This window comes from Amphiprion ocellaris, chromosome 7 (genome assembly GCF_022539595.1).
Source record: "Amphiprion ocellaris isolate individual 3 ecotype Okinawa chromosome 7, ASM2253959v1, whole genome shotgun sequence".
In the NCBI taxonomy this organism is placed as follows: domain Eukaryota; kingdom Metazoa; phylum Chordata; class Actinopteri; family Pomacentridae; genus Amphiprion; species Amphiprion ocellaris.
The window spans coordinates 19,226,953-19,253,253 of record NC_072772.1 but is presented as its reverse complement, the minus strand read 5'-3'; the positions used below and the strand labels follow the sequence as shown (position 1 = coordinate 19,253,253).

The 26,301-nt window shown below is 39.7% G+C and overlaps 2 protein-coding genes across 2 annotated transcripts in view; one reads left to right on the top strand and one right to left on the bottom strand.

Moving 5' to 3' along the window:
• Positions 1-1,050: 1,050 nt before the first annotated feature.
• Positions 1,051-4,302, top strand: LOC111569707 (E3 ubiquitin-protein ligase TRIM39-like). The gene is made up of 2 exons (XM_023272004.3): positions 1,051-1,203; positions 2,415-4,302. The coding sequence occupies exon 2, from the start codon at positions 2,420-2,422 to the stop codon at positions 3,806-3,808; it is 1,389 nt and encodes a 462-aa protein (XP_023127772.2). The 5' UTR covers positions 1,051-1,203; positions 2,415-2,419; the 3' UTR covers positions 3,809-4,302.
• Positions 4,303-7,307: 3,005 nt separating this feature from the next.
• LOC111569704 (calsyntenin-2) overlaps positions 7,308-26,301 on the bottom strand; it is a 345,816-nt gene continuing 326,822 nt past the window's right edge. Inside the window, exons 13-17 of the mRNA XM_023272001.3 lie at positions 20,419-20,589; positions 19,940-20,085; positions 16,745-16,868; positions 9,867-10,051; positions 7,308-9,021 (exon numbers count right to left, since the gene is read on the bottom strand). Coding sequence (XP_023127769.1) covers positions 8,803-9,021; positions 9,867-10,051; positions 16,745-16,868; positions 19,940-20,085; positions 20,419-20,589 — 845 coding nt within the window. The 3' untranslated portion in view covers positions 7,308-8,802. The remainder of the gene's footprint in view (positions 9,022-9,866; positions 10,052-16,744; positions 16,869-19,939; positions 20,086-20,418; positions 20,590-26,301) is intronic.

Here is a 26,301-nt window from a genome sequence, read left to right as displayed (position 1 = left end):
CACAGAGAGAGAGAGAGAGAGAGAGAGAGAGAGATGCCGCACTGTTTACACACCTACCAGACACAGTTGAAACACACACACTCACAAAGTCCCGGTTTTGTGGGAAAACATTTATACCATCTGGGAACCTGCATATAGACTTACACACAGAACCTTCTGGGTAAGGGGACACTCTCAGCAATTACTCTCATAATCCTCGAGACAACTAAGAACTTCCTGTGGAAACTGCTTGCTGAATGAGGGTATAAAGCTTCTTTGAGAAACTTCTGTACTTCAGGGTTCAGGTATAATATTTGGGCCCACTGATAAAACAGGAAGACAGATAGGCATCTCCCACCCAGTTGAAAGTAATGTTGTGAGCTGTTTACACACTGCTGTTTACACACCCACCAGAGATATTTAAAAACACACAGTCACATACACACACACATGAGGTCCGCATTTTGAAGAAGTGTATTTACACAATCATGCACTTTAGGTGTAAGAATCTACCATTGGGGACCCACCTATCCATACACAACCTTTGGCATATAAGGGGACAGACTTGGAAAATAAATAAGATGATGAGGAGAGGACTGAGGTTTAGGCTTTACGCTGCCTCTACCCTACTGTGTTTTATATGCATATGCATTTATTTATTAATATTTATAGTAATAATAGTCACATTGGTAGTGATATTAAATAGTAGTAGTAAGTAAATCTGTAAATTAACACTTTCAAAATCAAAAACTAACTCTGACTCTACGTGTGTGTGTGTGTGTGTGTGTGTGTGTGTGTGTATACAGTAATAATAAATACCTGCAAAGTAACTACAGTAAATGAAATAAAGCTGTTATTTTACAGTCAAACTCTGTAAAATCACAAATACCTAATTATAAAAGTAGAGATTTTTGATGTGGACGTTATGTAAAGGTTTGGCACCATTTTTGTTTTTGTGTGTTGCTTGTTTTTATAGTCAGAATGTAAATAAGTATGTATTTTTCTGTGATCATCAAAGTTATTGTCTGCTATCTGCTTTCAGCTGGAAACTGTTAAGAAGCATTTCATAATTTTACAGCGTGGCAACAGGGTCGAACTCCAGGTGAAACACAGCATTGACCTGACGAAGCTCCACTTCAAATATATGACATATCAGAGACAACCCAGGAGACAGTTTGTTCCTGTTCAGGTGTGGGCGAGAGGAGACGCAGAAACAGACAGATGGTAAGATTCTGTTTCACCACACAGATAGTTGGAACACTTACAGCAGGACTGAAGTACTGCAGGACAGAAACTCTTCATCTGAACCTGCTGCTGAATGAAAAACATTCAGAGAGAAACTTTCTGACACAGGAAAGGAACTGACTCTCTGTCTTCATGTGCCGTCGCCTCCATTTATCTATTGCTGTCGCAAACTTTATTGAAACCTTTGTTTGATCTGTGTCAGTCCTGATATGTGTGATTGATGTACGCTGTGAGACGTTGCAGAAGTTTATAGATTTCATAGAAGGAAATCACTGCTGCCTTTGACCTTTGAGCCAATACTGGCAGTCGCAGCACGTTGCATAACCAAAGCAACAATGGTAGAATGTAACTAAGTCCATTTACTCAAGTGAGTACAGATTTGAGGTGCTTAAACAAATTTTCTTAAATTACAAATGTTGATTTTTTGCAAACAAAATACACAAGTTTATGTAGCTTAGTAAATTAAACTACACAACTGCTTTTTCAAGTACAAATGAAAAATGTAGTCGATAATCAGTTAGTCATTTAACCAAAAATTGGCAGCTAAGTTGTACCTAAATACATTTACTCACGTGAGTACAGATTTGAGGTGCTTATACAGCTTTTCCTACTTTACAAATACAATATTTTGCAAACGAAACATATAAAACACATTGAGTCATACATTAAACTGCCAAGCACAGATGAAGCAAGTTAATAGTCGAGAATCAATTAGTGACTTGACAAAAAAAATTGTAATTATTGTGATACCTGTTGACAGCATTTCTGATGACATTCCTTACTGCTTTACATTTTTTGTAATCTCCACAAAACAGCCTCTAAAAGATGTCAAACTGCGATGCAAAACAACCACAAAAATATGTAAAAAAAAAGAAAAGAAAAAAGAATTAGAATTAGAATTTAACTTGTGGACTTTCTTCGAGTATTTTTATAGACATGGACTTCTGTAGTCAGTTTGTACAGCAGTGATGGGACCAAACCCTTCTTTATAATCAACAAACACAACGTTAAATACAGCAGCTGACAGATGTGGGTCCAAAGACTCCGTTCAAGCTGTAAAACCTTCTCACAATGCTGAAGTGTCAAAACTCTTGTTTATGTCGTTTATGATTTAAGTGAAATCTGAACATTTTCACGTGACCTTGACTCACTGGACTCTGTGTCTGCTGTGTTTTCATCTTCACTCACAGACTAAATGGCTTCCAGATCAGAGGATGATCTATGCTGTCCGATCTGTCAGGACGTCTTCATGGATCCTGTTCTTCTGTCATGTAGCCACAGCTTCTGTAGAGACTGTCTGAAGACCTGGTGGAGACAGAAATCAACAACACATGACTGTCCGGTTTGTAAGAGAAGATCTTCAAGAGTAGAGCCACCTTCTAACCTGGTTTTGAAGAATCTGTGTGAGTCGTTCCGGCAGCAGAGAGCTCAGAGATCTTCAGAGTCTCTCTGCAGTTTGCACCCGGAGAAACTAAAATTCTTCTGTCTGGATCATCAGCAGCCAGTGTGTCTCGTCTGCAGAGATCCAAAAAAACACTCCAACCACAGATTCAGACCCATCGATGAAGCTGCACAAGAACACAGGAAGGAACTTCAGGAAACTCTGGAGCCCTTAAAGGAGAAGCTGAAGGTTTCTGAACGAGTTAAAGTGAAGTTTGATCAAACAGCAGAACACATTAAGGTCCAGGCCCAGCACACAGAGAGGCAGATTAAGGAGCAGTTTCAGAAGCTTCACCAGTTTCTAATGAAGGAAGAAGAGGCCAGGATGGCTGCACTGAGGGAGGAAGAGGAGCAGAAGACTGGGATCTTGAAGGAGAAGATGGAGGCTCTGAGCAGAGAGATAGCAGATCTTTCAGACACAGTCAGAGCCACAGAGGAGCAGCTGAGAGCTGACGACGTCTCATTCCTGCTCAACTACAAGGCTGCAGTGGAAAGAGTCCAGCACTGCCTCCTGCTGGATCCACAGCTGCTCTCAGGAGCTCTCATAGACCAGGCCAAACATCTGGGCAACCTGAGCTTCGACATCTGGAACAACATGAAGGACATGATCTCCTACACTCCTTTCATTCTGGACCCAAACACTGCAAATCCAGAACTCATCCTGTCTGAAGATCTGACCGGTGTGAGACGAGGAGATAAACAGCAGCTTCCTGATAATCCAGAGAGGGTTGATCATCACTTCACTGTTCTGAGCTCTGAAGGCTTCAACTCAGGGACTCACAGCTGGATTGTTGAGGTTGGAGACAGTAAACATTGGACACAGGGTGTGTTTGAAGAGTCTGTCCAGAGGAAGGGAACCATACAGTCTGGATTTTGGGGAATAGCGTTCTATAAAGATAAATACTTTGCAGAATCACCACCAGCTCCCCTCATTGATCTCTCAGTGCAGAAGAAGCTCCAGAGGATGAGGGTGAATCTGGACTGTAGCAGAGGAACGCTGTCGTTCTCTGATCCTGATACTAAAACACACATATACACCTTCAAACACACTTTCACTCAGAGGATGTTTCCATTCATTTACACAACAGATAAACTCAGGGTTTTACCAGAGAAGGTCTCTGTGACGGTGGAACAGATCAGTTAGAGATCAACAGGATCAATATATTCATAACGTCTCTTTGTTGCTGTTATTTCTGTTGGTTGTTTTTTCTGAATTGTGTATTTGGCTTTTTACATTAATCTATAGAAACAGGTGATTCAAGTTTAATTACATTTCTGACAAGTTCTTCATGTTTAAATTCAGTTTTATTGAAAATATTGATTCAGTTGAAGTGTTTTCTGTTTAAGGTGGACGTCTGAGGTTTAAGGTTGACGTCTGAGTTTTAAGGTGGACGTCTGGTTTTTTGTTCAGGTTTTATGCAGGTTTTCTACGTAGTGTAAATTCAATTTTGTATTCTCTCAATGTATGTGTGTGTGTGTGTGTGTGTGTGTGTATATAAAATCTCCTGTTATAGTTGCCTTGTTCACCGCCCACCAGTAGGGGCTTTGTCTTCCGTGTCATCCAGTAGTAGTTCCGGAAACCCTCTTTGTAGTTCCTGCTTGTATATTTTGCTATTCTGTAAATTCCTTTTTTGATGCTCCCGTTGTCAGTGTATCTCATTTCCTGCACTTGAGCCTCCTTGTGAATCGTAACATATAAAAGAAGTTCTTACATGAAAACTGAATAAGAAATATTTCACATTCTACCTCTCAGTCATTATCCAAACTGACCACATGGAAAGCAGTCATCATTGTTTTAGCAAAGGCCAAATACCCTTCACTATAAAATGTGAACATTTGAAACATTTTTTTAAACTGTAATTTTTAAAAAACAAACTTATTTTACAGATTTCCTTGTTTCATTGTACTATAGATTCTAATTAGTAAAATCACAACAGAAATAGTATTCAGTTATGTGTCAATCCTATAAAAAGAAATCAAACTGTAAATGTCCACATCAAATAAAAATGATTCTTTTATTGAATAAATAAAGGTATATCATTTTTACTTTTACTTTTGCTCTTCAGATTTTCTGTCATTTGTAAAGACCTTACATGAGGCATATTTAATGCAGTTAAAGGAAATGTTCAGTCTTTACAGTGGGCGTCACCTCCAAAATGGCCACACTGGTATCGTTTGTTTGCACATGTATTTCTGTTAAACAATGAAGTCTTTGGTCACTCATGAGAGTATGTAAAGGTGGACAGACATTTTTATTTTTTTAGGTTATTGGGAGAGAAGTAGACACAAGTGTGTTGGTTTGGGTCATCGCTCTGAAACGTGCTCTGATTCAATATTTGTTTGTGCCATAGAAACCAAGTTGTTTTGGTAGAATAACAGAAGAGTTTATATCCTATCGAATATCTTTGTGCATATGCTGATTTATCACTGCAGTCGATATCATGTCTGCTTAAGCTGTTAGTGTATGGATACATTTCTTGCCACCTTGTCGGGATTTTATCCTATAGAAGAGACTTTTTGTGTAAGCTGCTGCTCTGTCAAATAACATCCTTTAGGTGAGAAGGAGAGTAAACTTGTAAATGCTTATTCATTTCAGTTGCTCTCTAAATTCACATGACAATATGGTCAAACAGGAGCCTTGATTTAAAGAAGATATTTAGGTGTTGCAGTAAGGAATGGAAAGTGAGACTAATGTTTTTCTTTTTTAATAAAAGTCTGGAGAAGAATAGTAGGGGAGCTTCAGGTGTAGCTATAGAATAAAACATGGATAGTTGACTAGCTGGTTTGTATAATCTATTTTTACTGAGGAAAAATGGGTTCATATCACCTGCATGTTCCTTCTCTGTTTGCTTCTCTTATTAATGCACAATACAGGCACACAGTGAAGCTGTTGAGACACATTGCTACGTGCACACACAGCTGTTCCCACACACATATACACACACACAAGCACACAAGATCCTCGTTTTTGTAGGAAAATATTTACAGAAATACACACTCATACAACATCTGGGGACCCGCTTATAACCTTACATGCATGACCCTCGGACCCCACCTGGAAGACACTTTATGAGCTGTTTACGCACCTACCAGATGCACTACACAAAAGACACGCACGCACGCACGCACGCACGCACACACACACACACACACCAATACCCACAGCTAGATTCCAAAACAAGTTTTTATTGGCCAATTTACAGAAAGTGCTGTAGTGACCATTCCAAAGAAAAACAGACCAAAGAGTCCAGAGAAATTATAAAGAAAACTGAAATTAAAAAACTTTTACACATTATACAAGGTTTCGATGTTAATTTCACCGTCCTCTTCTAAAACAAATGTCAGGACAACATTAGGGCTCGGGCCGATGCAAAATCCACCAAAGATTTCAAGGAGGGGGGTGCAAGATGGGAGGTGACGTCACAAGACCAGGTGTCACAGTAGATGAGGAAAACTGTTAAACAACATATGAGATCTTTACATGAACATACAGTAGAGCTACAGCATACACATACAGTAGGTTCTCCCAGCTTTACCCACAGGACGGCTGCCAAAGGCTCACTAGGTCAGAGCAGGACATTTTCCAGTGTTTGTGACTTGAACCAAACCCTTGCATTTATCTATGGCAGGCAGACTGTGCATACATACATGTCTGTTTTCTTGCATCGAGGATTTCTATTTTTTTTGTTTTTCATTTTTTATTCCTTGCTATCAAACATTACAGACGGACTGGATTCAGGATGGTCACGGCTGGAGATTAATGCCCTTTCACTTTAAGGTGAAAAAACTTTTGACTGGGTTTTCTGATTAGGTCAAATGTGAGACACTGCCAAACACACTCCCTTCTCACTTCTCTTCTCTTAAAGTTGCACCAGGCAGCTTCACAAGCCGGCGACCTCGAGTGCTGGTTAATGAGGTGGGATTTATGTAATGTGACATCAACCCCAACGACTAAACTTCTTCCATTAATGCTGCATTTCTATCAAAGTTTGAAGTTTGGCAAAGTTTCTTGCAGGTCTGGTGTAATTGCAGTTTCTGTGCTCGCCAAAAATCCAATTTAAGCTGAAAGGATGTGTTTGTCTTTCTTGTTTGAAAACAGGATGACTCCTGTTAAGTCAGGGATATATGGTAGCATCAGGCAAATATAAGTGATATCTAAGCATCGTTAACAGGTTTATTGATAATAGCAAGTAAAAACGATGCCGAGAACGGGTTCTGAAAAGTGTTAAATCTACAATAAATGATTTTTGGCCACTTAGAAATATAGCATCTACAGCGGATGTTATTATTATTATTTGCTGAAAATAGCTGTCTGCTGCTGCTTGAAATGAGGCTGATAAGAATGATGAGACTGAACCAGAACATTAAAGATGCAAGCTGTGAAACCAAAACAATGAGCTAAAAGATGCTAATCCACAGGGGAGCTGCTTGGGTGATAATTATCTGTTGGGTTGTCATTATAAGCAATACCTTTAATTTTACACATACCAATTTAACCCATTTTTAATCTAAAGATATTGATTAGTGCTGCTTTAATCTTCATAATAATATGTGCATTCTTTATTATAGTCATATTTGAGCTTGATTTTCCTATCATTCCTTACATTTTTTTGTATTTGAAGTTACATGCATATTTTTTAAAAAAAATTTTAATCAGTCAAATTCAAGGGACCCTGATCAAGTCATAAGATATTTAGGTTAAAAAAAAAAAAAAGTTTTCTAACCCACTAACCCAAAAAGATCTTGCCTTATACATACTTAACACCTTATTACAAAATATTGCTGTTAGCATTGCCCTTCTATCAACTCTCTAATGCAGCATTAATGACAAGAAGTTGTGTAGTGTTGTTTCACTGAGTTTTGTTGTTGCTTCGGATGCTGATTTGTGACCACACTGATAACATGATTAGCGAGGGGATGCTCTTCTCTGATTGGTACACGGGTATTTTTAAAATTTTACTTTATTTTTACACACATGCACTTCTCGCCTAGTGCAGCTTTATTTGACCCCATCACTATGGAGGCAGTGGCACATCTGCCCCAACGAACCCAAGCCAACATCAGCTGGAATGATCTGAACACTGAGCTAGAAACACACACAGAGGACTCAGGGATGGGTTCTGGAAAGACTCCTGCAGGCTAAGGGTTCGGGGTGCGTACATACACATGAAGAGGTGGCGTGTGTGTTGTGTACAGGTGGAAAGGAAGGGTTTTTTTTTTTTCTGGGTGGACGATGTGGGGCTGGACTGGTGGGGTGGGGGTAAGTGGGGGGGTTGGGTCACCTACTATACTCAATATTTACAAGAAAGGAGCGTATAAAAATGTACAAGGAGACTCCTCTGACTTTCCCAAAAACCCAGAACTCAGACCCGTCGGCTAGTTCAACATGACGTCTGCGACAGCACACCGATCATCTTTTTTTTGTTTTGTTTGTTTTTGAGTACCATTGAAAATATGCTATTTCTGTAAAATCACCTGGCTTTGCCACATAGGCTAGAATAAAGACTGATAAATAACATGAAGTATACAAACCAAAAAATACTCTCAGTTTCTTTACTTTTGCAACTCATTTTTCTTAAATAAAGGCTGTTTTGCATTTGTTTTATTTTTTTTATAGATGGGACATCAGAAATCTTTGACACATCAAACTGAATGGATGGTGTGGGGTTTAACTGACAAAATGGGTTTCATACAACTTTATTTCTCTAAAGACTGCAGTTGTGGCATAGATTATAATGAGAGGGAGAGATCCTTCATGGGAAAACATCTCTCTGGGTATGGTTTAATTTTGACGAGCTGTTCCTTTAAGAAGGATGAGAGTCATTTGATTGTGGAGTAGTTTTAGTGTCATATTATTTCTTATCAGCTGTATAAAACGGGAGATTTTTCTGACAAAGCTAAGGTTAAATCACTGCACTGTGTGTGTTTGTGTGCGTGTGGCTCAGTGGAGTCTTCCAGTAGGGGGAGATATTACCTCATTTTTAGAGCATCAACATCACATAAAGTCTTTTTGTTTCAACCATCTGATTTGAGGTTTCAGTATGGATGTGTTGCAGATTGTGTGAGTGTGTGTGTGTGTGTGTGTGTGTGTGTGTGTGTGTGTGTGTATGTGCATGTGAGAGACTGTGAATGTGTGTTTCAATAAGATATTGTTGTTTTGTCCCAGTTTTGACCCTTCTTGCTTGAGCGTTGCATTCTGGGTAGCTGGACGTCCACTTCTTCCTCGCTGTCGTCTGACTCAGCGCTGGTGATGTCGTCCTCCTCCTCGTCCTCGTCGTCTTCGTCCTCTTCTTCTTCTTCATCATCCTCCTCCTCCTCGCTGGCTTCTTCCTCTGCAGCCTGGGGCTCCTCCAGGTTCTGTGGTGGGAAATATTTGCAGAGATGCAGAAACTTAATGATCGGAAATTTGTGCTAAAACCAAGAAATCCCAATAATTCTTCCTTCAAGTCATAACAGCTAAGCAGAGCATTAGTGTAAGTGTTCTTTTTCTGTAGATATTCCAATCACTAACACCCAGCGGCTCCTATTTACAGCGCCTACAAAAATATTCACACCCTTTGGAAGTTTTCCCCTTTGATTGCTTTTCAACATTGAAATATGGTCAATATAAATTGGCTTTTTTGACAAGAAATGTACAAAAAATGCTTACATGTCAATGTGAAAATAGATTTCTACATAACAATGTCAATAATTAAAATTCTAGCATGTAAAATAAGTAATTGCATTAGTATTCAAGGCCTGCAACAAATTCTCAGACTAGGGTTTTAGCTCTGACTCAGCCACTCAAGATTCTTTAGACCATTAATGTGTAGCTTTGGCTGAATACTTTGGTCCTTGTCTTGCTGGAAAACAAATCTAAGGGGAAAATACAATCTAAAAATTAAAAAAAAAAAAAAAAAAAATCCATATGAACAGAAAAAGATTCTGCATTTCTTTTTGTGGGGTAAGACTCTGGAACAGTTTGGGTAAGGAGATGAAGCAATGTCAAAGCACAGTCTTTAACATCTCAGCTACTCCTTTAGAGGAGTCATACAGTAGGTGTTTTGGTGGCCTCCCCAAAAGTCCGTTTTTTGCCATGGTCACCCAATTTTTGATGACAGCCTTCTTTTGGCTGATTTTCACATCTGCCATTTTCATATTGAAACTATATCTACTATATTTCCTCCCCTTTAGCGTCCATCTACATTCCTCCGCCCTCCTACCTCCATTGGATTGACCGTGATCGTCAGAGCAGAGTCGTCCCAAGTCACATCTGCCTCTTTAGCCGACTCCGCCAGCTTCACCTCCTGCTGGTGGGTCAGATGGATGCGGTATATGCCGAGCACCACCACTACCACCAGGGCGGCAATACACATCACGATTACCACAGTGGCAGCACTGGGTACGCCTGGGAAGAGGATGAGGGATGAGAGAGGTAAGAAATGGAATAGACTGAAGAACACAGTGATCCCAAGTTGCCTCAGTGCAACACTCTGAACGGTGAAAACAACAAAAAGGTATTGTATTAGTTAATTGTTAATTTAGGTTTGATTAGAAAACATTCACCAGCTACTTTAGCAGAAGAGACACATAACAGACACAATATTAATCTCATAGGAGAAAAGAAGCATTGCACCACTTTCAGTGCTGGTTAATTTCCATCTAAAGTCTCAAAGCAGGTAGACACAATCGTAAATACAAAAGCACATCTAAGGTACTAGAGAGGAATGAAATATGATCAATAATAGATGCACACACACACACACACACCATAAAATACACACATATCTACACATACTCTCCCATTCACTCCCCAGTACAGTATTAGAATCAGAGTGGTGAAGGGATCTGGTGCAGCTGTCTCTTAGAAAGGTGATAAAACACTGGATTCTACACATCCCATAATACAACTCAATGCCATCTTTCTATCTTTCACTCAGTCCACACTCCGTCCTACAACACAGGCCAAAAAAATGCTTCGATTTCTGTATTTTGTGTTGAGCTGCAAATGAATCCTTGTTACTGTAGCAGAGACTCTTTAGCTGTTCATCTTTAATTATTGTCACTGCTGATTGACTTTTTAAACTTTATTTTTTGGTTAATACTGGCCCATTTTGTGCCTATTGACGTGGAAACAAAGTCCCAAATCATGAGCCAGAGTCTAAAACTTGACCGTGTTCAAATGTCCAAAAAGCTTCTTTAAAGATCTTCAAAAAAAATCACCAGGGGAAGTCAGCATTCAGAGGCAGCAGGATTTATTGTCGACAGAAAATCCAGGAGTAGTTCTTAGCAATGATAACACCACAAGAAAAATCAGAGATACTGAGCTGTGCATTGTCTTTTATGCTGTGAGATTTGGTCATTTTCTCTACACCGATTGGAGAGATAGTTGTGGCACCATTATACTATTCTAAATCTGTTGATCAATCATATTTCACCATTGGGTCACTCCCTACAGAGGATTGTGTTATCATTAGTTTATGTTTTACAGAGAACATGTCCAGACATGTTCAGACTCTGCCTCAGCCCTCCTGTACATAAAACCATATCATTTTGTGATAAATTTCATCTATAATATACCATTATGTATTGTAATGTTTCTTTCACATTTTTTAAACAGTTATATTGCCTCAAGTATACCCCATTATGTTTTTAGTACTCTATAGTTCATTTTTCTACAGAACATGTGATTTGTCTTCACACCAAAAATACATATTTTACTTTATGATCTTCCAGCTGTGTGTGTGTGTGTGTCCTTCACAGACACACACACAGTATCATCAAGACATCAGTCATTACTAAAATATTCATCATTATGTATTTTGTGCACGTTTTAATTCTACTCTTCAGTCTAATAGCATTTGCCATAATTATATCATCTTTTACTCTTAGCACTTTGTACCCGAAAATATTACACTACACTACAATACTTGTCATTTTTCATAATGTGTTGCTTTAAGGATGCATAAATGTGTATTTTTGTATTTAAAAGCCTTTACACCAAACTCTGACAGGCAATGATGGATGATTGGAGCTCTTCTGAAAACTGTGTGTTTGTGTGTGAAGGGACTTTAGAAATAATGGACCTATACACATGTGAGTGTACATAGTTGTCGTTCTCTTTGTGTTGGTCCTGTAATGATCGGTCCAGGGTGTAACCTGCCTCTCCAGCCCCCCTATAAACCTCTACAGGTAGTTACACTAATTTTCAAAAGTCTGGGGTCACGTAGAAATGTCTGTATTTTTGAAAGAAAAGCAGTTTTTTTCAATGAAGACGGCTAATTGATGATTAGAAAATTATGTTAGCAAATGAATGAAAGTGTGAGTTTTCATGGAAAACACGAAATTGTCTGGGTGACCCCAAACTTTTGAAGAGTGTGTCTAATTGATGGAGATATATATATGTGTACAGCAAAGTACAGACAATAATTCAATTAGTTAAGGTACTGACACTACAATCACAAAAAGCTTTTGCTCATAAATGATGTTCATAAAGATGATTAAGTTTTAAGTATTTTTGTAGTTTAAAAAAATCAACAGTTCTGTAATTTTGATGCAAGAATTAAAGCGGCTGAATAATTACACATTTATAGTGCATTAAATCTGGAATAGGAAGTCTTTTTTTGTCTCAATAGGCAAAATCTTCATATTAACCATTAGTTTGTCTTAAAACTTGTACATCTGCTTCTGGCTCAGTTTTCTGGCTCAAGCAAATCTAACTAATCTAGAAGGGAGATTTTAGCCAATCAGAGACTTATTTAACCATAGCAGGCCAAAGCATAACGAGTACTAAAGTCTTTGAATGTGGTGCAATAGTTAGACCTAGAACTTTTACATGGGAGGGTGGGGTTTGAATCCTGAGTAAAGCCACAAACAATTGCTGACTTGTAGATATCTTTGCGAGTTTGAAATATGCATGTTTTTCTTTTCTTTTCCAGATTTCTGCATTATCGAGATTTAACATGCATTCTCTCTTATTCAGGCACAGATTGCACGATAATACCATGTTTAAATGGGGTAAAAGAGTGTCTCGATTGCTACAGATCCTTTTGCAGTAATTCAACTCTCAAGGCTGCCATTGTACAGACGAAAGCATCAGAAGTTGCTTCAGTTTTTACACAAATTTATGTCCAAGATCTGCTGGCTTTGATTCACACCGAAAAATGTGTAATTGACAATTTTTTTCAAATGGATTTAAAAAACAAAACAAAATTTAAAACACATTAAATTCTGGTCTCTATGCAGTACACGACTGCAAAGATGTATCACAGGCCCTATTTAGTAGCATAACCACAACACACACTGAGGGATTTCTCTTGAAATAAAATGTTTACTTCGTCTGCTCTGATCTTCAGCCCACTGAAATAACATGACTTCTCAGCGCCTGCCCTCTCTCCACCAGTCCCTCCTGGTGTGTCTGAGTGTGTGTGTGTGTGTGTGTGTGTGTGTGTGTGTGTTTAACGAGGCTGAGGCTCACAGAGGACTCTTCAGATGATCATTTGATTCAGTCTAGTTCCTAGATTTTCACACTAAATCCACCGCCTTTGATCTTCCTCGGAGTGAAGCTTCACGCAGCTCCTCGGAGTAACTTGAGTGTTTGCATACGCACACCGTTTCCCCTTCATTCATTAACACTCTACATATACAGCATGATCTCATCAGAAACATTCACATGTGTCAAAAGCATGTCATGGCTGAAACTTCATCTGAAAATCTCTATTTTTTTCTTTTCCTGCCATCTACCCACCCGCCTCCCTCTGTGCTCTTCTGACCTCCTTTTCGTACACATACTCCCTCCACCTCTCTGGGCTGTTAACAGCATCGGCCACTGAACTCTCCAGGACTCTAAGTAGAATCCATTAGAGGCTGATGAATAATTAAATCTCGTGTGGTAGATTAAGACCAATGTCTCTCCTCCTCACCATGTTCTTTTTTTACTTCAGATCCCTCATACGCACCGAGGGAGGCTGGTAAGAACTCCTGCATCTTTCGGGAGGGCCTCGATCACCGAGAGCCGCTGTGCACGAAAGCAGCAGCAGCTTGATGAGCAGCGCCATAAACAAACTAGAAAGCGGAACCCAGCGCTCCCTTGGATCTCGCCATGTTTACCCTAGGATGGATAGCTGACATACAAAAACTCTTCACGGGCTTTTTTTCCTCCTTTTTTTCTCTCGTTTACAGCAGTGGCCCTTGACAGTGATTCACAGAACTTCACTCTCAGTGAGGTTTTCCTTTGGGAGAAGCCACCAGTGTCTAGTCAAGTCAGCTTCTACATCTATTTCACATTTATATTCAAGCATGAACAGCGTTGTCACGCAAACTAGTAACCTGAGATCCTTATTACTTCCAAAGTTATTGGTTTCTGAGTTGTGCTTCTTGCCCTTTTTTTTTTTTTTTTTTTTTTTTTTTTTACATTGTTTTTACTGTATTTGCCCATTTACCACATTATCATCAAAATGACTTTTGATAGCCTGGAAGTGGGTTGCTCTCAACTGTCAGTCAAATAATGCGAGTCATGATCCTCAGTCAAAACGTCAAGTACTATGGCGATACAGAGGATGCCATCAGAGGGGGGAAATTTGGATTACTGCATCTTCTGTGACCTTTATACCCCCTGTGTGATTGCTGAACTTAGCTGCAGACATGGAGTTTTATAGAAAATACCCAGCCTTTTATGTTGATGCTAAGAGTTGTTTATGACTTTTTACTCCCATTACCTTAAGACTATTTCCTTATTTCATGTTTTAGCATCAAAGGGAATTTCTCCATTATTAGTGTATTCCTATAAACCCCACATATGATATCAATAAAGGTGATTTTTCCATCAATAAACATTGTGTGCACAAGCAGTAAAGCAGAATTCTGTAATTCATCCTCAAGAATCTGATGTTTATTTCAGTCACTGACATCCTGAAATAAAGACACTAGTTGGGATAACTAATGCTCAAATATTTCTGCAGCTAAGTTATATAAAATATGACAAATTCCTCCACCATCACTGGGAGTTCTAGTGGAAGAAGGTCTTGTAAGTCATCACCATGCATGCCAGCAAAAGTACTGGATAGTGATGGTCAATATATTGTATTCTGTGTGTGTCTCTTGTTCCCTGTTCCAGAAATGGATTTTTTAAAGACATGAATAATGCACAATAACTGGATTCAACACCAGAAACTTTTAAGCCATCCAGTTATTTGGTATGAGGAGTATACTTGGAAATGATGAAAGAAGCCATCGGTGTGATTTTTGACTCAGATCTGAACTTTCAGAAATGTTAAAACGTTACCAGAAGCAGAGAACACATTGCCCTTGTTTTAAAGTTGTTATATTGGCTGCCTGTCAGTTTCTGTATAGATTAGAAATACTTTACTGTCTTTTAAAGCACCTCATGGTCTTGCACCAGTATTTGTGTCTCACATGCTTACAGCGTATGAACCAGTGAGGCCCCCCAGGCTTTCTGGCACGAGTCTGTAAATAGTTCTAAAGTGCTGAACTAGACCCTTTGGTGAGGAAGCTTTTAGCATTTCTGCTCCAAGCAGCTGAACAGTCTGCCTGAGGACCTGAGAGCACCTAGAAGTGTTGGGATGTTTGAACATAAATGTATCTTCCCTTTTCAACAAGCCTTTTGATTACAAACAGTTCACAGACATTTCTTACTTCATTCTATTATTTTATTTCTTTTATGTTGTTAAATTTTATTCTATTTTGTTTCATATCTGTCTTTTTTAATGTGTTTTATTGAGTTTTTAATTTAGTTTTCATGATTTCATTGCATTTTTATGTTTGTCTTTTAATTGAATCTAGTTTATATTACTTTATATCAATGCTAGTTTTTTTAAATTCCTTTTTTATCCTGCTTGACTGTACTTGCACTGTCTAATTATCAGTGTATCAGTCTTCTGTGAAGCACTTAAGCTGCACTAAACTGTATAAACGGTGCTATATAAACAAGAAAAGCACTCAGAGAGCGCAGCAGTTCACCAAGGCTGTTTATTCCCCCTATCTATGGCATTGTCAGAAATGCAGCGTTTGTTTATTAGTTATTGATGATCAGAAACCTCAGCACTATAGAATGTGGCCATTTAATATAGATGTACACACAAACAAAATGATGTTGCACTGAGCACAAGCGTGTGTTATGCATGTGTACGTTATGTACAGACACCAAATCACGTGACCTAAATATGCAGTGGGCGGCAGGAATTGATGGGACTCAGAAACACCCCCACAAGTTAATCAACTGTTCCTTGGATCATTTCCAACGGATAAGTCCTGATAAGTCTGCAAATTTCATCCAAATCCATTAGTTGGATTTGAGTAATGTTGCTAACAGACAGACAGACAGACAGACAGACAGACAGACAGACAGACAGACAGACAGACAGACAGACGTACACAGATCATCACATAATTCCGCCACATTCCTTGACGAAGCAATAATAAAGTTTGATTGACTAATCTGGATATAAACTTGACTTGGAATAAAAGTGCTTTATTTTACTATCTGTTTTATAGTGCACAGTGATGCAAGTGTATACATGCAATTCTTGATTTTTACTCCGCCAAAGAATGCGGCGGAGTTATGCGACGATTGGTGTATATTTGTCTGTTCATCTGTCTGTCTGTCTGTTAGCAACATTACTCAAAAAAAGACTAACATGGATGGAATTTTCAGGGAAGGTCAGAAATGACACAAGGACCAAGTGATTAGATTTTGGCAGTGATGCTGCTTATAGTCTGGATCCATGGATTGGTTAAAGATTTCTCCATCGTTGCGAGATAGCGGCATGGCATCACTGTAACTATGACAACAAGTGAACACTACATCAGCTGCCTGCTGACGATCACGATTGTGATCCTACTACAAATCCACCGTTGCAGATTTATCAGGATTTATCCATTGGAAATCATACAATGACTGAGCAGCCTCGGCAGAGTACTGCGCTCTCCGAGTGCTTTTCTTGTTCTTTTTGTATATTGTAGAATATGTGTTACCAACAAATGGCCTGCTTTTGACATCAAGAACAATATCCTCATGTTTAATGAGACAGAAAGAAAGAGGCAAATCAAAGTAAGGTGACATTAAACAGCTGTGTTTTCCTACCTGAGTTGTGCATGGGGTACAGGTCGTGGATCATGGATGGATGGTGGACCACCTGCATGTACTGAGGCGGGGCTACCATGTGGTTGATGTGTTCACCGGCTTCTGAACTGTGCAGGACGCTCACCTGGGTTGGGAACAGATGAAGCAGAAGGGATGATTTTTGAGGGCAAAGTGATCACAGTTGACATTTCAGCCACATGCTGTTTGCCAAAGCTGATACATTCTCAACAGAATAAGGTAAAGTCTCCAAGTCCAGATTTTAAAGTAAGACTGGGAGAAAGGGAAAGTGAATATATTCATGGCTTTTGGGGGGACGGGGTCGGCTCAGTACAAGAAGGTGATCTGGATTCCACTCGACACCCTGCAAAGTTCAAAGTATGTATCGTGAAGCATTTTGTTTCCCCACAGGTAAACACCGGAGAAGGTATAAATAAGTACAGGGACAGAAACAAACCATGGTAAGCTGACACATGGAGCTGATTTTGGCATTTATCATCAAGTGAAGAACAGTGGATTACAGGAGGAGTGTGTGTGAATGTGTCTGCTGCCAGGAACGTCTGACTCACTGTGGAACAGTTCAGGGTCTCTTCAGGAGAAGATGAAGTGTTCAGTGTTGCACTGTGGCTTCTTTTGATATGTGGAGCTCGGCTGTGTCAGTGTGTCTAACTGCTGTTTAAGGTGTATTTACTGACTTGTTTGGTTGTTTTCGAGTGCTAATTCCTCCAAAGCATTTTGCTACTAAGAGGTGAAAGTGATGCCACTGGAATACCTAATAAGGCTCATTTTTAAATCTGCTCTGAAAGTTAAAATGTTGCCAGAAACCTCAGCTGAGTCAGTTCAGACACTTTGCCAGTTCAAGCACTTTGGTTCACAAGGTGGTAAAAAGCAACACAATCTCTAGTGACAACTTATTATTACTATTTCTGAATATCATCAGTCACATTATTATTATTTTTTTTTTTGAGAAATCACGCATTTGTTATTTTCCAGCTGCTTTTTGGGGACATTTGCTTATGCTGCCGCTCTTTTGAAAGGTACTTGGAACATGTATCTGAATGTGGAAGTGGGTGGTTTGGATCTGCCATCATTATTTTCATTTATTTGTCATGTAAGCAGAAAGCAGTACTACTGGAATCACTCAGTAAAACTGGATTAACCTGAATAAAATAGGGGCAGACTTTTTAAAACAATGGCATTACCTTAAAATACTAATTCTGCATGAGTTTTTTTTAAATAACCAATTAATTTGATCATTTTCTTTTTGATTAATGTATTAGTCAACGTGTTTATAAAATGTCAGAAACAGTGAAAAGATCTACCAGTTTCTTGAGACATATGTTTAACTGTCATGTATGATTTAAAACTGCAGCAAACCCTCACATTGGGGCTCCTGGAATCACTGAATCTTTGTTGTTTTGCTTTAAAGGATGACTTAAATGGTTGAATGGATGGTTTATTTTAACCTGGTGCATTAATGTATCTATTGTGTCGCTATTACTTGATGCTAACTTTGCACTCTCTACCTCTGTACTAGAAATCTGGAAGGAACCAAACTGTGTATATCAAGCCAAATCAGCTCCCTGCAGCTTTCTAAAAAATAATGAGTAGCCTTGGTTGGAGATCCCTGTGTAAATAGGAAAATGACACTTCCAGCTGGCTAATTTCAGTGTTTACTTTCAGTCAGACTTGAAAACAAATGTTTAAAATGATTCATATGAAACTTTTGTAAGATGAAGGGTGCTCGGCCTTTTATATCCTCTTTTCTGTGGCTCATCTCTTCCTTAAATCTCTACAACGGACGTGAAGAATACAAAGTTGAAATGACCCCTAAAGCCACAGTGACCACGTTAATGGTGAATACAGCAGGCAGAATTAAACAATAATTATCCTTTAATGTAGAATGAAATGCTAAAAGGCACAGTTTGGTTTACTTGAAGTGGGATTGCATGAGACACGTTTCAGTAGTCAAGGACACTCAGTATACTTCAAATGTGGAGAAGCAGAATGGAGGATCTGCATGGAAGCTCAAAACATACCCAACAAATATGAGCATCAATATGAGTTTAGGCAACACTATATTTAGAATATTTTCACCATCAGAAACAGAGGCAAGCAGTGGCCACGGCTACATCAGATTACACATGTACTCACAGAACTGGAATTGTATCATAACCCTCATTTAAATTGTAACATCAACAGTTTACAAAGCATAACTTAGAACTACTGTTCCAGAGTTCTAAAAAATCAATGAATCATTTTCTAAAAAGACTATTACATATACACTTCTGTACTTCTAGATAAGGTAATGATAATGTGAGTGACCAGAAATTTAGACCATACTGTGATTTGTTATATACAGGGTGTCTCTAAAGTCTGGACATATAGGAGAATGATTGAACGCATAAGGAGTGAATGCACTAAAATTGACGGCAATGTGGATTTATTGCATTGAGTTCATGGGAATCTTGCAGAGCACATCAACCTTTGGGTCACAAATGATGGAAATAATATTGAAGATGCTATTTGTTAATAATCCCATTGAATAAAATCTTCGTAAAAATTTCATTTCTTGAAAATATGTATTTTTGCCTATATGTCCAGAGTTTAGAGACACTCTGTAGAAGAAAATAAGCAAACACCTGACCGTCTGTTCTGATGGGAACGTAAAGCTGTTCTATTGCTCTATTACACCCAAGTTCAGATCTGGATTAATGTGTTAAACATGTTAGTATGGATTTGAAGTGACATGTTAACTGACTGAAGCAGTGGTAGAGCAGTGTTCTCTGAGGTACGGCGACTGCTTCTGTTCAGAAAGAGCGGTCTGATGGAAAGGCAAATTGGTGGAAACATTCTACATATAGTGTACATTTAGATGGATAAATTACATTTTTTATTTCTGACTCCGTGTCCACAGCATTTCACTGTTTAGCCTCCAAGTTGATCCACTGACTATGGATACGTCATACAACCTACTTTTAAGAAATCGTTTCCTCAAACTGATGATCAAAATAGTGGCAGATAATTAACTGTCTCTGATGGTTTCTGCTATCAGTTTCATCAACGTTCACTTCTGTGGATACGACGCTTTGTCTTTGATAATACATTTCTTCTTTAGCTTGTTGGTACTAGAATATTTACTGACAGGTGACGATACAAAGTTTTAGCAGCTCCACTCTAAACATGGTTCACACTGACCTCCAGGTTGAACTCATTGCTGGTGTAGCGTCCGTTGAGCTCTGAGCAGGTGAGACGAAACCTTCTCTCTGTTAGCCGTCCGGGCTGCCAGCTGTAGTAGCGAACCTGTCGGATCACCTGCTCGTAGTTGGACATGGAGTCCACACCTGTGGAGAGAGGCAGACGGTGGATTTATGTGGCATTAGCTGGTATATAAGTGTTGTACATTCATCCATCATCTGTACACCGCTTAATCCTCATCAAGGCAGGGGACATCCTGGACAGGTAACAGTCTATCACAGGGTCACACACAGAGACAAACAATCACACTCACATTCACACCTACAGGCAATTTAGAATCACCAACTAGCCTCAGCATGTTTTTGAACCGGAAAATCTTCTGACTGCAAGGCAACAGTGTTCACCACCGTCCCACTGTGCAGCCTGATATCAGCGTTTTGTTCATGATATATGTTGGTGTTGTTACCATAGCAACCTACCATATACGGACATGCCAGAGGTGGAGTTGGTGGCGTCGAGGTGTTTTCCAAGCAGAGCGCTTCGCTGCAGTTGGAGAGACTCCTGCTCTGGGTTCAGCTCCTCCCCCAACACCAGGACATCACAGTAGTCCAAGTTATGAATGATCTCCTCCATCACACCCGGTCGACGTGCTACACACACACACACACACACACACACACAAACAGAATTTGTTATAATTTGTCTTCTCTGATGCTTGCTCCAGAAAGCATCAGTTTGCTCTCACCTCATTATGTTCTGGGTTTTAAAAGCATAAAGAAGTGTTGGCAGTAAAACTTTGTATTTGGGGTCATTTCCTATTTTTAGTTTTGAGTATGTTCACACTTCTAATGAGCTCAACTGCAGTTTGTGGAAGCCAAACTTTCAGGCTTCTCAGTATGGTTCCTTTAGCTCAGATGGCATTTTTTTTTTCTCATCTCACTAATTGAAGCAAACAGTTAAACAGACCGTGCCAAACAGGACCAGTGTAAATGAATGTATCATTAACTAGCAGGTGGCTCCAGTCTGATTTCTTTTGCTATGTCAAAAAAAAACCCAAAAAACAATGCACATTTGCTGAAGAAAATGCTGCCCACTTTGAGGAACCATAATTCAAGCGGTATAGGACACAACACCGAGGCCTCCTCCTACTCCCAGACTCCAATTACTCGTGAACTCTGAACGCAGACAGCGCCATGAGCTGCAGTGCTACCAGCTTCCTACAGCCAGCTCCCATCACTGCAGCTCTAGGTGGCTGCTGGGGCTCTTTGACAGTCTGCTAAACACTATCCTCCACCTCTCACTGCTACCCAGCATTCTCCCTCACTGTAGGTTCCCACGGGAGGAAACCGGCTACGCTCATTTAACAGCTTCCCAGTAGAGAAAGACAGATGTGTAGTGTGTGTGTTTGAAGGGAGAGGTCGGGGAGGAGGGGGAGGTACAGATGAGGTGGAGAAAGGGGAGGAAACGGGGAGGAAAGTTGTGTCCCAGAAGAGCAGTTACTGTATTGTTTTGAGGCATGAAGTATAGCCTGTATATAAAAATTGATGAGCTCTCTGTGACGTCGTTCATGCATTTCCTGAAGAGCCGATTTGAAGCTCGGTGTTGTGGCTGCAGCTGCTGGGATCTCGGCAGTGCCTGACTCCTCCTAGCTCCCCGTTAATCCAAAAGCGAGCAAAGAGGTGGAGCGGGAAATAACCTAAGGTGGGTCATGCAAACGTCTCTGGGTCACGAACTGTTCTGTGACGGCATCCACCTGCCATTCAAAACCCTTAACTGTGCAGAAGTTCAAGCTTTAATGCAATTCAAACGAGTGAGTTATGTAAAAATTTGTATTGGGACGTGATAAAAAAATGAATCTAATTAATTAGAGGCTTTGTAATGAATTAATCGTGATTAATTGCATTTTTTGTCAAATAGCAATGTTTGACACAATAAGCATAGTTTTTCAACTTAAATAAATTTTGGTTGACAGCTGAATCAATGAATAGACATATACATGAACTTAAACAACAAAAATGTTTGTTTCATTTATATTTATCTGCATTTTTCATCTGTCTACTACATTCACAGATTACTGCAAACTCAAAATGCAATTATAGCGACTATATTCAACATTTTAAGACTTTTTGTAAACTCAAGCACTTTCAATGTCTTGAAAAGTGACCTCTTGTGGGCTGACTAGACTTTGCCAGTACCAGGACTATCTTAGCTAACATTAGCTCTGGTGCTAACAGCAACATGTTTTGCACTGAGGTGATGAAGTGCTGCAGTGTGTCGCATTTGCATAAAGTAGCTTTATTCATGCAAGCACAGCGCAGGGAGCGGAGGTCTGACGCATCGCGAAACTTTCAATAAATGTCTAAACTAGCCGTCGAACTAAAACGAGGACAGATTTAGCAGCTTATTTCTCGCCTCAAATGCTTTCAGAAATACTTTTTTGCTGAACAGTTTTTGTAATAAAAGAGAAAGTTTGCAACTGAGCCACCATGTTGGTCCAGTGTTTCAGTGCTGATTCATTCTGTGCATCAACTTCGCAGCTGGCAAACAGACTTTAGGTGCATTACCTCCACCTACTGGGCTAGAGCGTTCATCAGTGTTACCGGTGTGCCCGAAATTAGGTAACTGAGAAAGGTGCAATTAAATGCATTATTTTTTTAACATGTTATTTTTTATGTAATTAATTATTCATAATTAATGCGTTAAAATCCCAGCTTTAGTAAAAATTCACCCCCACACTATTGTCACAAAAAAGGAAATTAGTTACAGAGTCCAAAAGTGGACATTTTAACAGAGGAGTGTATTGACTCTTCTTTTTTTTTTTTTTTTTTTGGAGCCAGTCTCAAGTGGCCATTTGATTAGCTGCAGGTTTTGACATTTCCTTGCTGGCCATGGCTTCATTCTTTAGCCCTAGTGGGTGCCGCTAGGCATGAAAGCATTTTGTATGTTTTTTGAAGCTACTTTTTGGTTCATGGTTGTCGTTTTCACTGAAAAAGCCTCTGTCAGCTCCATGGGCGACTGGATGGATCATGATTATTTTGTCATTTCTTACTTTAGAATAGCGTTACGTTTTTAACCAACAATGAAGTAAGGAAAAGATGGTTTTTACCTTCCTGACATGTTGTAACATCAGACAGAATGTGAAAAAGAAAGAGTTGGACGACTCACAAGAACACAAAAAGACAAAGCCGAAGAAGAAAACTTAAAATCAGCCATCATGGAGCACTGCAAAAGAAACAACCGCATTATGGACTGGGACAGGGGGAGGATCATAACATCGGAGGCCAACAAATAGAAATGATGGATTAAGGAGGCCATAGAGATCAGGAAGCGGGCGAGGAATTCCATGAACTGGGACAAGGGGGCCTGCACCTTCTTGCATATCTGGGACTCCCTCCTCCAGAGATCATTGGGCGGCGGGGGTCACCTGATAAAAACAACTCATCATGTGGTTGAAACATATCAGCAAGGTAAAAACCCTCTTTTCCTTACTTAGTGGTCGGTTAAAAAAGTAACGCTATTCCATGGGCAACTGTTTTCAACAACTAAACTTGGTAAATGTGCTCTATTGAATTTTGGCAGTTATCATCATGGTTAGCGGGAGGTGCACCTGACTCAGAATTTGAGGACAGAGACATAGTAGCAAGCTGTCAGTCACAAGGTGGCCATACCCTAAAACAGAAAATAAATGTTATTGTCTATTTTACTCTAAGACCATCATTTACAAAATTAACATCATGCTGTATTCAAAAAGTCTTGAAACTCGCAAGTGAAATCATAAACCTGTTAGAAAAACCTTTACTGAGGGAACAGATCAAGTGAGGAGTGATTTTCTCACCGACTTCTATACAGACTTCTTTTTGCTACCAGAGGAGGTAGAAGAGGAGGTGCAGGTAGAAGTGCTTCATTCTTTTACATACAGTCTATGAATAGAGCAGATTTATGTGTTTTTCGTCACCAAATGCCAAAAAATAACAATAGTAATAATTAAAATTAAGGATAATAACAAGAAAACAGCAGCTTAAAGGCTGCCGTGGAGCTACGAAAGTTAAAAACACATTGTTGTTCTTATGAATGGAAAATTCAGCATTAAAGCAATAAAACCTACTGCTTTCAGTATACTGCTCCAGCGTAGATTGGTCTGATATGACTGAGTTTATAGCTGGTACTAGCTAATGTGATTCTTTAAAAGCAGCAATACTCAGCAAAAGCTACACTGTCTTTCTTTAAAATATAATGTGCAGAGTCTTAGGACACCTTCCAAGAAATAAACTTCATTCTAACATTTGCAGAAAACAAATGTACTGATGTACAAGGTCTTAAACAGCCTGGCCTCTGTGTTGCCCTGCATTGTGTTAAATGCTGCTTTGATGTGAACAGAGAACTGAAGAAAAGGCCAGTAGCTGACACAAACTAGTAAACGCTTACAGTACGGCCTGAGTGCAGCACTGTCCCACCAACAGTTTGTGTGATCATGCAGCCAACACTGATCTTAGAGCTACAGTGTGGGTGGGATGAGAAAAAAAACAAGCTCTGCTCCCTAGAAAGAATTGCAAAGAACAGAAAGCAGATAAAGAGAGACGAGGAGAGGTACTGAGTAGAGAATTACTGCAAGCGAAGAAGTGGAAACTCAATAAAAACTCAAAAGCAAAGCAGAAAAGACGCGATGACTATTAAAGCAAATAGGTCAAACAGTTGAGTATTAAAGATGATAAGTGGAAGAACAAAGTGATGACCTTGGCTTTGAGGAACAGCAGCAGAATAATCCTTGGAAAGACTGTAGTATGACACAGAGAAATGAGCCAATGCTGAGTTGGCTCAAAGAAAAGACAAATGAAAGACAGAAAGACAAAGCATGGAAGAGGGTTGTGGGGTGATTAGAAGGTCCAAAAGAAACTTATTGCATGCCCTGAAAAAGAAATATGCGATTTATCTTGAATCCTTTAAGCCTCGAGAGAACACAAAATCTGCTCATTATGGAACTTCATCGTGACTCCATCTACCGCACACACATTCTTTCTTTCTTTCTTCCTTCCTTCTTGTGTCTGTGTCTTTCTGTGGCTTCCAGCTAATCTCTTCCCTCCAGCTGGAGTCTCTATTTCAGCAGCAGAAAAAGCTCCAACGGCTCCTGAAAGCGATGCTCCTCTACCTCCGCCACATTACCAACAATGGAGGGCTAAAACCTCCCTCTCACTCTGCTTATCTGCTCCTAATTGGCAGCCGGCGGCGGGGCCTGGGGCCCAGGCGGGCGGTTCCTGCCTCGGTGGTCAGATCGTTGAACGAGACTACTGCCACAGGGATTTAAATGTCATACTCATTTGCTGCCGGTCAAGGCGGTGCGACCTGGGAATCAGTGTTCTGGTAGGTACGGGCCTTACTCAGCAGGAGGGGGTCTGCAGTTGCATAGGGACACAGAGGAGAGGGTACAACAACGGTGGAGGGGCTAATACCCACAGACCTGTGTGGAGAGGGAAATTGACTCAACATATTGGCAAGGTGTTCTGGACAAAAGGCTCTCGCTTACACTGCAGGTTACTGCTGGAGAGAAGAAGCACTTGTCCTCAGCTGTAATCCGACTTCAATTTAATGCAGAATTTGCTGAGCAGCATATTGTTCTCTCTTATACCCCAAATCAGCTGAAGTACATTGTAAATATTTAGCGTTCATTTAAAAAAACATTTTTAACTGTCATTTTTGAACAATTTACTGCTGTTTTTTAGATGCTCTCTGCTGTGTTAAACTGTGGAAAATAACTAGTAAAATCATAGCAAAAAACATTAATTCACCTGTTAACCATAAAACAGGCAAAAACTATAAATAATGCCCACATCATCCATCAATCCATCCATCGATTATCTATACGCTGCTTAATCCTCATTAGGGTCACGGGTGGCTGGAGTCTATCCCAGCTGACTTAGAGTGAAGGCAGGGGACACCTGGACAGGTCACCAGTCTATCACAGGACTACATATAGAGACAAACAATCACACTCACATTCACACCTACAGACAATTCAGAATCACCAATTAACCTCAGCATGTTCTGGGACTGTGGGAGGAAGCTGGAAAACCTGCACATGCAAACTCCCTGCTGAACCACCCCAGACTCAGGCCGGGATGAGAAACGTAGCTCTTCTAGCTGCAAGGCGACAGTGCTAACCACTGGTCCACTGTGCAGCATGCTCACATCAAAAATGAGTCATTTCTTTTTACAGTTTCTTTTACAATATGAAATGACACTGTTTAGCTGTGTTTAATTCAGCCAAAAGCGTCATTATTATATGTGCTGTTATTTGCATGAAAACTTATTTATATTAATACTTCTTAAAACTGTTAAAGAGTACAACTGCAATTAAAGATTGTTTT